General features: G+C 44.9%; 1 protein-coding gene across 1 annotated transcript in view; it reads left to right on the top strand.

The window, feature by feature from the left end:
- LOC139575364 (submandibular gland secretory Glx-rich protein CA-like) overlaps window positions 1-5421 on the top strand; it is a 34563-nt gene extending 29142 nt beyond the window's left edge. The window contains exon 2 of the mRNA XM_071400279.1: window positions 4890-5421. Coding sequence (XP_071256380.1) covers window positions 4890-5421 — 532 coding nt within the window. The remainder of the gene's footprint in view (window positions 1-4889) is intronic.
- The last annotated feature ends 9313 nt before the right edge of the window (window positions 5422-14734 follow it).

The following is a 14734-nucleotide window of genomic DNA, read 5'->3' as shown; positions in this document are numbered from 1 at the left end:
ACATGTAAAGTGTTGGTCCCATGTTTCATGAGCTGAAATAAGATCCCAGAAATGTTCCATATGCACAAAAAGCTTATTTATATCATATTTCATTCACATATTTGTTTACATCCCTGTTAGTGAGCATTTCTCCTTTGCCAAGATTATCCATCCACCTGACAGGTGGATATCAAGAAGCTGATTAAACAGCATGATCATTACACAGGTGCACCTTATGCTGGGGACAATAAAAGGCACTCTAAAATGTGCAGTTTTTTCTCACCACACAAAGCCACAGATGTCTCACATTTTGAGGGAGTTTGCAATTGGCATGGTGACTGCAGGAATGTCCACCAGAGCTGTTGCCAGATAATTGAATGTTAATTTCGCTACCATGAGCCACCTCCAACGTCATTTTAGAGAATTTGGCAGTATATCCAACCAGCCACACAACTGCAGACCAGATGTAACCACGCCAGCCCAGGACCTCCACATCCGGCTTCTTCACCTGTGGGATCGTCTGTGACCAGCCACCCGGATAGCTGATGAAACTGAGAAGTATTTCTGTCTGTAATAAAGCCCTTTTGTGGGGAAAACTCATTCTGATTGGCTGCGCCTAGAACCCCAGTGGGTGGGCCTGGCTCCTAAGTGGGTGGGCCTATGCCCTCCCAGACCCACCCATGGCTGCACCCCTGCCCAGTCATGTGAAATTAATAAATTAGGGCCTGATTTCCTTATATGAACTGTAATGCAGTAAAATTGTTGAAATTGTTTTTATAATTTTGTTCAGTACATATTAGTCTAATTGTTTTACCTGAACACAACCCAAAATGTATGAGCTTCCTCTGTTGTTTACGTTCTTGTCATGGAGGAATGGTTGGGCTGATTGCTTCAAAAACAGGGTTGAAAAAGAAATGCTGCTCTCATGAATGACGTTCTTAGAGCACTACCACATGACCTGACTATTCGCATGACGTGAAAATGAACTCCATATGATGCATTTGCTATAGGCCTATTGTTTATGTTTTTGTTGGTGACACCTTAGAATTAGGAATAAGAATACTTCATTCATTTAATAGGAGCTCTATGGGTGACACTTTGATATCTTGATAATTTGTTGAAGTCTATCAAAAGTGTGCGAGTAAAATCACATGTCCGTTAGTCCTTTGGACCTTTTCTGGAATCAGCAGGAATTAGATTGAGCAACAAAAGCCCTACTCCTGGTCTTCTTAAATGAAACGTGTTTTTGACTGTATTTATGGAGCCCAAAACCACATTTACATGTTATTGGATTCGTCTTAAGATAGCTAGGTGGGACAACCACATCTCAGTCAGAGTAAGTACATTTTCCCTCAATAAAGTAGCTATCAGCAGAGTCAGTGCTAGCAGGGGGGAAAAGTCAAATGTGAGTGTTAGTTCACGAAAGGCAATATTTAAAAAAATGGTATTTACAAGGGAGGAACTCCCTCAAACTTTTATTCCATAGGCTGGGTGCCGCATTTTGCATCTGTTGCAAGAGCACATTCTTCTCTGACTGTTCACAGGTCGCATAAACAAGGATTGATAGACAATTTAGCCTACACTTCTTCAATTCAACCATTATTGTGGTAAAATATACCTATACATTTATGAACAGCCATCCACAACAACCGCAATCCATAAGGGGCAAATAATTTAGAGAGCAGCAGTGTGATTCACATAATTGCTATGCAGATATCAATAATAGCCCTAAGTGATATCCTTATCTCCCGTAGGCTACAGCACTGCTGTCGTCCAAGCCTTTATTCAAGTTGGTCGTAAAATCTTTGATGCCCACAGTAGTTGCACCATTGGAAGACATAGTTTGCACTGTAGCCTACAAAAACCTATTCCTACTCTTTTCTCTCTATCTATCAAATGCATCAAATGTTGGTGTCATCATAGTGGTCTCTGCAATCTGATTACAAAATTGTTTTGCTGGTAATGTAACGGATTACACAATTATTTTTTTGTAATCCGTTACTCCCCAACCCTGGTTATATTTCCACCAGAAAGAAGTGGGCATGGAGCGAGGCAAGGTGTTTCACTCTCCTCTGTTCCTCCGTTCCCTCTTTTCCTAATAGACCCAGTCACTCCCCTGCACTGAGGAAGAGAGGTGTTTCACTCTCCTCTGTTCCTCCGTTCCCTCTCTTCCTAATAGACCCAGTCGCTCCCCTGCACTGAGGAAGAGAGGTGTTTCACTCTCCTCTGTTCCTCCGTTCCCTCTTTTCCTAATAGACCCAGTCGCTCCCCTGCACTGAGGAAGAGAGGTGTTTCACTCTCCTCTGTTCCTCCGTTCCCTCTTTTCCTAATAGACCCAGTCGCTCCCTTGCACTGAGGAAGAGAGGTGTTTCACTCTCCTCTGTTCCTCCGTTCCCTCTTTTCCTAATAGACCCAGTTGCTCCCCTGCACTGAGGAAGAGAGGTGTTTCACTCTCCTCTGTTCCTCCATTCCCTCTTTTCCTAATAGACCCAGTTGCTCCCCTGCACTGAGGAAGAGAGGGATTTGCGCTGGCACCGCATTTTTGTCCAATTAATAGATTGCCAGTGTGTTGCGTATTTTGCATGACAAAGGAGAGGTAATATTCAACTGCCATTCGTAATAAAAAATGTACTTTGCAAATTAAAAAGTGACAAACCCCAATTTGTTGTACCTCTTTAGGAAATAAACAGTCCTTAACCAATTAAAACGCACTGTAATAATTCCCTGATTTATTGCTGGTTGTTTAACTTTCAAAAGTAGGCTAACCCATACTAAGGTCACAATCCATCATGTCTTGCATGGGGAGCCGTGGAGTAATGGCTGTTGTATTAGCTGCTTTTGATGATAATATGAAAGAAGTATTAGCAGTTGTCAACAAAATTGCTTACAACATAACATTAGCATGCATGAGCTAAGCCGCCTATTCATTATGTTGGCAGCTCCACACACACACACCTTATAGAACATTGTGTCGGCCCAGAGCGAATGTACACTGTTTGGTTTTGTGATAGAGTGGCGACACACAAACCTCGGGCTGCTCCGCTTGCAGTGCAAACAGACACTGTTGGACTGAAACAGCCTCGGTATTCAGGCGCAGACATGCATGTTTGCTCCTATCACACTTATTAATTAGCTATCCATCTCTTTGTCATAACACAACACATACCGTACATCTAGAGAGAGGGACAAAGAGAGAAGGAGGAATTGAAGAGGGAGAGAGGGATGGAAGAGAATGAGAGAGGGACAAAGAGAGAGAGAGAAAGAGAGATAGATGAATGGAAGACAATGAGAGGGATGAGAGGGAGGTAAACAGAGAGCCTGTGTTGTGGAAGAGGCTGAAAAGATGGATGGACAGAGAGAGAGAGAGAAAGAGAGAGATGTAAACACAGTGACCGAAACAGGAGTGGTGGAGGTGTAGGCTATAGCTGAGAGATGCGAGGCGGTGACATTTGCCATCACAAATGGGCTCTCTGGCTTTTGCCGAGCATGGCACCCCCTCTGTGAGCCAAGAATGCACTTAGCTCAACGAGAGTAAATGAATCGCCCTATTTTGACTTCTACCATTACACTCCACGGGCAAAGTGGCCCTTTGTTCAAGCACCAGGATTCCTGCATGCTTAAACATCTCTGGCCCCTGTTTTAATTGTACTGTTTAGAATAGGGAGGAGATCATCCTGACTACAGCCCATACACTCTGATGATAACAAAGGCCATATATTCTCCCTGTCTGTCTGCCTGTCCTGCCTGTCTGTCTGTCTGTCTGTCTGTCTGTCTGTCTGTCTGTCTGTCTGTCTGTCTGTCTGTATGTATGCCGGTCTGTCTGCCAGCCTCCCTGCCTGTCTCTCTACCTATCTGTCTGCCCGCCTGTCTGTCCGCCTGTCCGTCTGTCTGCCTCCCTCCCTGCATGTCTATCTGCCTGCATGTCTATCTGCCTGCATATCTAACTGCCTGCCTACCTCACAGCCTGCCCCCCTGCCTGTCTGCCTGTCTGTCTGCCGGTCTGCCGGTCTGTCTGTCTACCTCCCTGCCTGTCTCTATGCCTATCTGTCTGTCCGTCTGTCCACCTCCCCTACTATTACAGATCAGACCAGTAGGGGCAGCGTGGTGGCATGAATAGCCATTATCAGTGCCAATCCAGTAACTGACTTTATTCATGTCATGCTCTGGCTTAACAAAGGCCTGTAGAAGATTCAGGGGCATATTGATGTGAAAAATACTATAATGTTTTTATGTGTGGAAAAAATAACATTTTGTATAGCATTATATACTATTGAGTGGCGCAGCGGTCTAAGGCACTGCATCACAGTGCTAGAGGCATCACCACAAACCCTGGTTCAATCACAAGCTGTATCACAACTGCCCGTGATTGGGAGTCCCATAGGGTGGCGCACAATTGGCCCAGCGTTGTCTGGGTTAGGGGAGGGTTTGGCCGGGTTAGGGTAGGGGTTTGGCCCGGGTAGGCCGTCATTGTAAATAAGAATTTGTTCTTAACCGCCTTGCCTAGTTAAATAAAGGTTAAACAAACAAAAAAAGTATTGCTTATGTTGTTTATTGAATGGCATATTAAACATAGTCTATATCACTCATTCGAGAATGGAGGCCTTAGTTTTTACCTTTCCCAGGCTCAAACAGCATGTCTTCACCGTCTCCATATTATTTCCCTAAGCATTGAAGGGAAGTTTGTATATCTATCCCCCTTCAGCCATATAAACATATGGTAACACAGCACACATGTAAACATATGTGTGTTTAGCAGACAGGACCCGCGATTCAGGACCCGCGATTCAGTAGAGCTGATTGAGTTGCCAAAGCCACATAATCCAGTACTTACCTCCATACACACCAAGTGCATATTGCATCAAGGTGTCATTTTTCAGGCTTCCATAATACACACATTATGGTTCCCTCAGAGGCTTTCAACAGAAATCCTCTCTCAGTATTCTGAGCAAACAGCCTGATTCCTCACAGCCAGAAGACAAACAGCCTGATTCCTCACAGCCAGAAGACAAACAGCCTGATTCCTCACAGCCAGAAGACAAACAGCCTGATTCCTCACAGCCAGAAGACAAACAGCCTGATTCCTCACAGCCAGAAGCCAAGCAGCCTGATTCCTCACAGCCAGAAGACAAACAGCCTGATTCCTCACAGCCAGAAGACAAACAGCCTGATTCCTCACAGCCAGAAGACAAACAGCCTGATTCCTCACAGCCAGAAGACAAACAGCCTGATTCCTCACAGCCAGAAGACAAACAGCCTGATTCCTCACAGCCAGAAGACAAGCAGCCTGATTCCTCACAGCCAGAAGCCAAGCAGCCTGATTCCTCACAGCCAGAAGACAAACAGCCCGATTCCTCACAGCCAGAAGACAAACAGCCTGATTCCTCACAGCCAGAAGACAAACAGCCTGATTCCTCACAGCCAGAAGACAAACAGCCTGATTAGGTAAAGCCCCGCCTTATCTCAGCTCACTGGTCACCATAGCAACACCCACCCGTAGCACGCACTCCAGCAGGTATATTTCACTGGTCATCCCCAAAGCCAACACTTCCTTTGGCCGCCTTTCCTTCCCGTTCTCTGCTACCAATAACTGGAACGAATTGCAAAAATCACTGAAGCTGGAGACTCATATCTCCCTCACTAACTTTAAGCATCAGCTGTCAGAGCAGCTTACCGATCACTGTAACTGTACACAGCCAATCTGTAAATAGCACACCCGACTACCTCATCCCCATATTATTACTTACCCTCTTGCTCTTTTGCACCCCAGTATCTCTACTTGCACATCATCATCTGCACATCTATCACTCCAGTGTTAATGCTAAGTTGTTATTATTTCGCCACTATGACCTATTTATTGCCTACCTCCCTACTCTTCTAAATTTGCTGACACTGTACGTAGATTTTTTTTCTTTCTATTGTGTTATTGACTGTACGTTTGTTTATGTGTAACTCTGTGTTGTTGTTTGTGTCGCACTGCTTTGCTTTATCTTGGCCAGGTCGCAGTTGGAAATGAGAACTTAAATAATGGTTAAATAATAAAAAATAAAAAACAAGACACTTAATACCTCTTAGATGTCAAGTCCCCTGTTTTGGGGCCCTGCGTGGTTCTGGTACCAGTTCCGTTCGACATTTTCACTTATAAATCAGTATATGGACACAATAGATGGAAATGGCTTGCATTGAGCGGTAGCCCCGATTCTCATGGACACAGGAGTATGTCTCCTCTGCCTGTGTGAAGCAGGATGTGAAATTTGACACCAATTGAAGCTGCTTCATTCGCTCTTCCGACTGTTCATCTTCTCCTGGCTGAACCTTAGGTCACAGCCACAGAGCCACTCATATGCCTGGAATCCTTACATCGTAATATGCCACTCATATGCCTGGAATCCTTACATCGTAATGCAGCAGGAGAGAGTGGTTTTGTTGCTGTAGCACATTCAGAGATCGATTTATAGCAAGTAATCAAAAATAATTTATAAATTTTAAACAAGAAACTCTTTCTGTTTGTCATAGATGGACACGATTAATATGAGATGAAAGGTGAGTTACTAACTAGTTCAGGAAGCCAAGCTAGAGCTCAGTGAGATGTTCACAGTGATTGGGCAAACGTTTTGATCAAGAGAGCCCTTCAGGAAATATGCACATTTTCTCTAACACTAAATATATAAATATGTATTTTACGTTCATAAGAAAGGTGAAATGTTATAGTTAGTCATTTTATAAATTGATTCTACTATATTTAGAAAAAATATAAGTCATTTCAAGCCTTATTCATACAGTTTTGTTGAATATGAAATACATCATATAAAATATTTAATGACACAGTAGTTGTACTGTGTACTACAGCTTGTGTTCTCAAAAGTGACTACACCTCAGCAATTTATTTGAAACTTTCTTGGAGTATGCAGTCTTACTAGTTGCTGGTCTTGGCACTCTCATGATAAAATAATTACTTTTGGAGGTTACGTAGATTCGATTTTCGATTACATTGAGTTATATTTAAGAGGTTTTAACACACACACAAGAACACACACACAAAAGCACATTCATAAAAGCACACAAATACATTCACATATACACAGCAGAGAGCCTGATTGAACAAATTGACTAGAGTTTTCATATTGATGGGGGGCCTCTCTCTCGCTCATGATTATTCACATGCATTTATCTCTCAAACAGCCCCTCATTAACTCTGGCGTGCTGGGCCATACGTTGAGCCAAATTACAGCGCTTTGACACACACAAACCAGCAGGGGAGAGAGGCGAACGATGAGGATAAAGGCCTCAGCTCACTTCATAAATAAGGGCAGCTGTACAGACATATAGAGAAATCGGCACTTTCACTATCACAGGGAGAGGGACTGAGAGAGTTTGTGTGTGTGTGTTTGTGTGTGTGTGTGTGCACATAAGTCGTGTGTGTCCGTATATGTTGTGTGTGTGTGTGTGTGTGTGTTCTTGCAGTGGGTGTGGGCGAGGTGGAGGACCCAGACACTTTGCAGTGATTCCCCCATACCACGATGGGACTGGGAGAATGCTGGACCCATTGATACCTATTGTATATGTAAGTTAAGTTCTGGGTGGCTTAACTGATGTTAAAAAAACCTCACACCATTCAGTTGAGAGAATGGCTTATCTGCCACGGCCATGAATTCTATACACCAGGAATCAGGATCAATTCTGTAAAAACCCAGAGAAAGGATTAGAAGACAGAAAGTTTTGTGGTTTTAATCTAGTATCTATAAACAGTGCCAACACATTGTAGGAGGAGCGTTGATACAATATTAACAAAAGGCTTACATTTCATAGGAGTGGTTGGAACCTGATCATCTCTGCTGTTACAGCTGATTCTAATTACGGTGATACGTGTTAAATAGGGGAGATATGTAATAATGAGCCTGGCAATAGTAAAATCAGCACTTTAATACTCACTGCCTACTCCAAGGAGGTGACAATTTTGTTCTCTCGCAGTCAAACTAATTGGAATGTCTCACAGACACACAGACACACAGACACACAGGCACACAGACACACAGACACACAGACACACAGTCAGACAGACACACAGACACACAGGCACACAGGCACACAGACACACAGACACACAGTCAGACAGACCCACAGACACACAGACACACAGACACACAGTCAGACAGACACACAGACACACAGACACACAGTCAGACAGACCCACAGACACACAGACACACAGACACACAGTCAGACAGACACACAGACACACAGACACACAGTCACATAGTCACACAGACACACAATCAGACAGTATGACAGTCCCTGAGACACGCAGTCAGACAGTCTGACAGTCACATAGACACACCGACACACAGTCACACAGTCACACAGTCACACAGTCAGACAGTCACACAGTCTGACAGTCACATAGACACACAGCCAAACAGTCACACAGTCACACAGTCAGACAGACACACAGGCACACAGACACACATACACAGTCAGACAGTCACAAAGAGACACAGACACACAGTCACACAGTCAGACATTCCCACAGACACACAGTCAGACAGTCACGCAGACACACAGTCACACAGTCAGACAGTCCCACAGACACACAGTCAGACAGTCAGACAGTCCCACAGACACACAGTCAAACATTCCCACAGACACACAGTCAAACATTCCCACAGACACACAGTCGGACAGTACCACAGACACACAGTCAGACAGTCACACAGACACACAGTCACACAGTCAGACAGTCCCACAGACACACAGTCAGACAGTCACACAGACACACAGTCACAGAGTCAGACATTCCCACAGACACACAGTCAGACAGTCCCACAGACACACAGTCAGACATTCCCACAGACACAGTCAGACATTCCCACAGACACACAGTCAGACAGTCCCACAGACACACAGTCAGACATTCCCACAGACACAGTCAGACATTCCCACAGACACACAGTCAGACAGTCCCACAGACACACAGTCAGACAGTCACACAGACACACAGTCACACAGTCAGGCATTCCCACAGACAAACAGTCAGACAGTCACACAGTCAGACATTCCCACAGACACACAGTCAGACAGTCACACAGAAACACAGTCAGACAGTCACACAGTCACAAAGGGACACAGACACACATTCACACAGTCACACAGTCACACAGTCACAAAGAGACACAGACACACAGTCAGACATTCCCACAGACACACAGTCAGAGAGTCAGACATTCCCACAGACACACAGTCAGAGAGTCAGACATTCCCACAGACACACAGTCAGACATTCCCACAGACACACATTCAGACAGACACACAGTCAGGCAGTCCCACAGACACACAGTCAGATAGTCAGACATTCCCACAGACACACAGTCAGACAGACACACAGTCAGACAGACATATAGTCAGCCAGTCCCACAGACACACAGTCAGAGAGTCAGACATTCCCACAGACACACAGACACACAGTCCCACAAACACACAGTCAGACAGTCCCACAGACAGACAGTGACACAGACACACAGTCACACAGACACACAGTCAGACAGACACACAGCCACACATTCACACAGTCACACAGTCAGACAGTCGCACAGTCACACAGTCAGACAGTCACACAGTGACACAGACACACAGCCACACATTCACACAGTCACACAGTCAGACAGTCCCACAGTCACACAGTCAGACAGTCCCACAGTCACACAGACACACAGTCACACAGACACACAGTCACACAGTCACACAATCACACAGACAGAATGTGAGAAGAACACATACTGTATATACTGTACACACAAATACACACTCACAGAGACACAAAAACATGCACGCACGTACACGCACACACACGCACACGCACACGCACACACACACACACACACACACACACACACACACACACACACACACACACACACACACATACACACACTCACACACTAATAGATACACTTATAATAATGATGATATAATATAGTTAGAGAAATACAACTGTCATGAAAATATGAGATGCATTTCAATCCTTCTTTTAATGTTTTTAGGAAAGCAGCATTGTTTGAGCATGAGGAAATAATCTTGATACACTAGTGAAAACTTCTGTACACATACTGTAACACGAGGAGTAGGGCTTTGTATATTATAGGGTGACATTCTTGGCATACAGTAAAGATCTCTATGTCAGACAATGTGCTGAAGTATCTGAATCTGGGTCAACCAGAACCATCAACCCACTGGGAGAAAAGTATACAGGTGTAATAACTTCATTTCAAAGTGGAAATTACAAACTTAAGTATTTTTATTTTAAACCTCAAATACACTACAAGTTAAACATTTCCTGCATTGCAGAAAAGCTCTCCTCAACACGATGATCAAATAAAGATTCTACATCTGTATGTTTTCCTTGCAACAGATTCATTGTTGTAAACAAAGGAAGTCGTGTGTGTCACGTAGGTCCCGTGTGTGTCACGTAGGTCCTGTGTGGCTCAGTTGGTAGAGCATGGCGCTTGCAACGCCAGGGTTGTGGGTTCAATTCCCACGGGGGGACCAGGATGAATATGTATGAACTTTCCAATTTGTAAGTCCCTCTGGATAAGAGCGTCTGCTAAATGACTTAAATGTAATGTAAGTCCAAAATAAATCATACCAGACAAATTAGTCAGTTACTGATTCTGTCTTGTCCCAGCCATTTCAATGCACACACATCAGGTACATAAGAAAATAAACATTATATTATATAAGTAAAGTAATAAAAACAGGGAAAATATATTCTAAAATGGCCACAAGCATTTGACAATCTGTTGAAGCAATCACAATGTCAGCAATGTCTAATGTAGTATGCAGCATTTAATCAGGATCACCATTAGCTGTTTCTCTTCCTGGGGTCCAATCAGTTACTATTGACAGTTGACAGTTGCTTAAAGATAGGCCTCACTATGATCTATCTAAATGGCCTTATTAGGTAACACAATTAAGACCAATTCAACATGGTGTATCAGAGCAACCTACGGTTCTAAGGGTTGGGGGGAGGGGTTTAGAACCATATGCTGTGTCTGTGACAGCTACATCATACTAGAGTGGCAACCCAGAAGTGTAGTTTGTGTGTGTGTGTGTGTGTGTGGGTGTGTGTACCGGGCCAGCTGTCGCAGCCTGGGGTCTGATACAGACGGTTGTAGGTAGGGCTGCTAGTGATCTCTTTCAAATCAGAAGAGGACTTCACACACAGCTACCTGAACTCTGTTTTAGAGGAGAGAACACTGCACACTGATGCACCCCCCTCTCTGTCTCTCTCTCTCTCCCATCCGGGTAAAGGTGTCCTTTAGGGGCCAGCCTCCAGGGATTTGTCTTAGTGTAGACTGCCATCTTGTTGTCAATGCTGCAATGACACATTCCCTTATGGTTACTATGACATCTTGTTTTATGACTGGACTAGGGTGTCTTCTTACATACTGTAGAGTGGGGATGGGCAACTCCAACTCCAACTCCTGTCCCAGCCCTAGCTAACACACCTGACTCCAAAAATCAAATAATCATGATCTTGAGTTTAGAATCCAATTAGTTTAATGAGTGTTTGCTAGGAATGGGGGAAAAGTGAAACACCACTCAGGCCCCAGAGGGCTGGAGTTGACCATCCTTGCTGTAGAGATCACTTGAACTTGTCTGTGTAGTCTAGAGGAGCGTTTCCAGAACTTGGTCCTGGGGCCCCCCCTGGGTGCTCATTTCGTTTTTTACCATAGCAGTACACAAAATATTCAAGTAACCAACTCATCAACAAGCTTTGATGATTTGAATCAGCTGTGTAGTGCTAGCGCAGAAACTAAATGTGCACCCGGGCGTAGTTTGGGAAACCCTGGTCTAGAGGTGGTAGGACTGAGTTTGGGAAACCCTTGTCTAGAGGTGGCAGGACTGAGTTTGGGAAACCCTGGTCTAGAGGTGGCAGGACTGAGTTTGGGAAACCCTGGTCTAGAGGTGGTAGGACTGAGTTTGGGAAACCCTGGTCTAGAGGTGGCAGGACTGAGTTTGGGAAACCCTGGTCTAGAGGTGGTAGGACTGAGTTTGGGAAACCCTGGTCTAGAGGTGGTAGGACTGAGTTTGGGAAACCCTGGTCTAGAGGTGGCAGGACTGAGTTTGGGAAACCCTGGTCTAGAGGTGGCAGGACTGAGTTTGGGACACCCTGGTCTAGAGGTGGCAGGACTGAGTTTGGGAAACCCTGGTTTAGAGGTGGTAGGACTGAGTTTGGGAAACCCTGGTCTAGAGGTGGTAGGACTGAGTTTGGGAAACCCTGGTCTAGAGGTGGTAGGACCGAGTTTGGGAAACCCTGGTCTAGAGGTGGCAGGACTGAGTTTGGGAAACCCTGGTCTAGAGGTGGTAGGACCGAGTTTGGGAAACCCTGGTCTAGAGGTGGCAGGACTGAGTTTGGGAAACCCTGGTCTAGAGGTGGTAGGACTGAGTTTGGGAAACCCTGGTCTAGAGGTGGTAGGACCGAGTTTGGGAAACCCTGGTCTAGAGGTGGCAGGACTGAGTTTGGGAAACCCTGGTCTAGAGGTGGCAGGACCGAGTTTGGGAAACCCTGGTCTAGAGGTGGCAGGACTGAGTTTGGGAAACCCTGGTCTAGAGGTGGCAGGACCGAGTTTGGGAAACCCTGGTCTAGAGGTGGCAGGACTGAGTTTGGGAAACCCTGGTCTAGGGGTGGCAGGACTGAGTTTGGGAAACCCTGGTCTAGAGGTGGCAGGACTGAGTTTGGGAAACCCTGGTCTAGAGGTGGTAGGACTGAGTTTGGGAAACCCTGGTCTAGAGGTGGCAGGACTGAGTTTGGGAAACCCTGGTCTAGAGGTGGAAGGACTGAGTTTGGGAAACCCTGGTCTAGAGGTGGTAGGACTGAGTTTGGGAAACCCTTGTCTAGAGGTGGCAGGACCGAGTTTGGGAAACCCTGGTCTAGGGGTGGCAGGACTGAGTTTGGGAAACCCTGGTTTAGAGGTGGCAGGACTGAGTTTGGGAAACCCTGGTCTAGGGGTGGCAGGACTGAGTTTGGGAAACCCTGGTCTAGAGGTGGCAGGACTGAGTTTGGGAAACCCTGGTCTAGAGGTGGTAGGACTGAGTTTGGGAAACCCTGGTCTAGAGGTGGCAGGACTGAGTTTGGGAAACCCTGGTCTAGAGGTGGAAGGACTGAGTTTGGGAAACCCTGGTCTAGAGGTGGTAGGACTGAGTTTGGGAAACCCTTGTCTAGAGGTGGCAGGACCGAGTTTGGGAAACCCTGGTCTAGGGGTGGCAGGACTGAGTTTGGGAAACCCTGGTTTAGAGGTGGCAGGACTGAGTTTGGGAAACCCTGGTCTAGGGGTGGCAGGACTGAGTTTTTTTTTGGTTAAATAAGCATTTCATGGTAAGGTCACCTGTTGTATGGCGCAAGTGACAAATACAATTTGATTCGATTGAACACGTGACATCAATAAGGGATCGTAGCTTCACCTGGATTCACCTGGTCAGTCTATGTCATGGAAAGAGCAGGTGTTCTTAATGTATTGTACACTCACTGGACACAGGACCTTCTAATCAGCAGGTTTGCATGGGCGGGAGTTTCGGCTTTCCTTGGTGACATCACCACGCGTAAATTGGCTAATAGACCAATAACAAAGAGAGTTCCAAACCTCTTCCAATAACAGCTAGTTTTCAGTTTCAGGGAGGGGATGTAGAGATTCTGAGAATACATCATGTATGTGTGAATGTGTGTCGTGTGTGCTTGTGTTTGTATAGGAAAGACATTTGAATGGGTAATATATAGAGCAGAATACACTTCACCTGTATCTAAACATGCATGCACATGTGCACGCACACACACACCTGGTGCGCTCGAGGTTCTGTTCACCAGAGTTAGAATACCTCACGATAAGCTGTAGACCAGATTTCAGGAAGCTAGGCGTATGTCGCACGTCACTACTTCATAGGAGAGGCGTTTGAACATACAGTGTATATATATATATTTATATTTTTTATGAAAATACGTTTTTTTTTTACAGAAATGCCTTCTGGAACATGTGAACTTTCAAGCACCTTTATAATTAACTTGTATGCCATCTGTAAATACGAATACAATTGTTAAATTACAAGCCTAGTTGGTTTAGCCACAGAAAAGGACAAGAATCTTCCTTCCAGCCATGATTGGCTGAGATAATGGATGGGCAGGACATGCCGAGAGATGAGTTCGGTTTGGTCTGCCATGTAGCAGGCTTCTATCTATAACGTGAGATGCTCAGTATGTGTAGATAATCCTTGCTACTGTGTCTTTTTTTGAAAAATATAACTTTAGTGTTATATTTTGCTACTGCTGTCAACAACATTTAGCAGGTCGCTATCGACAAAGATCAGTGGGGAAAAGTTGTGATGGACTACTTCCTGCACATGGTCAGTGTGAACCAGAGTGACTTGACACAACGCAGGCCAAACAAGCTATACAAACAAAACGGAGTTAAAGGGGTTCTAGTATCCCATGTATACGGGTCAGAAAGTTGATTTCATTGCAATTTAACGATACTGTTAGCTAACTAGCGAATGTTAGCTTGCTGGCTCATTAACGTTATGTGTTTGATCTGTGTAGTAATATTATTTGTATCTCAGAAAGCCATTTGCATTGCTAGTTATAGCCTAATATTAGCTAGCTAGCTAACATTGAGACTAGTCGATTAGCTTTAGCTACCTGCAAATTCATACTACAGAATTTCATGCATGGTGGCTAGCTATGAAAATCAGTTTGTATTGCTAGTGGTATGGG

This window comes from Salvelinus alpinus, chromosome 5, assembly GCF_045679555.1.
Source record: "Salvelinus alpinus chromosome 5, SLU_Salpinus.1, whole genome shotgun sequence".
NCBI classification, from domain to species: Eukaryota; Metazoa; Chordata; class Actinopteri; order Salmoniformes; family Salmonidae; genus Salvelinus; species Salvelinus alpinus.
This window is presented reverse-complemented; position numbering and strand designations above follow the sequence as displayed.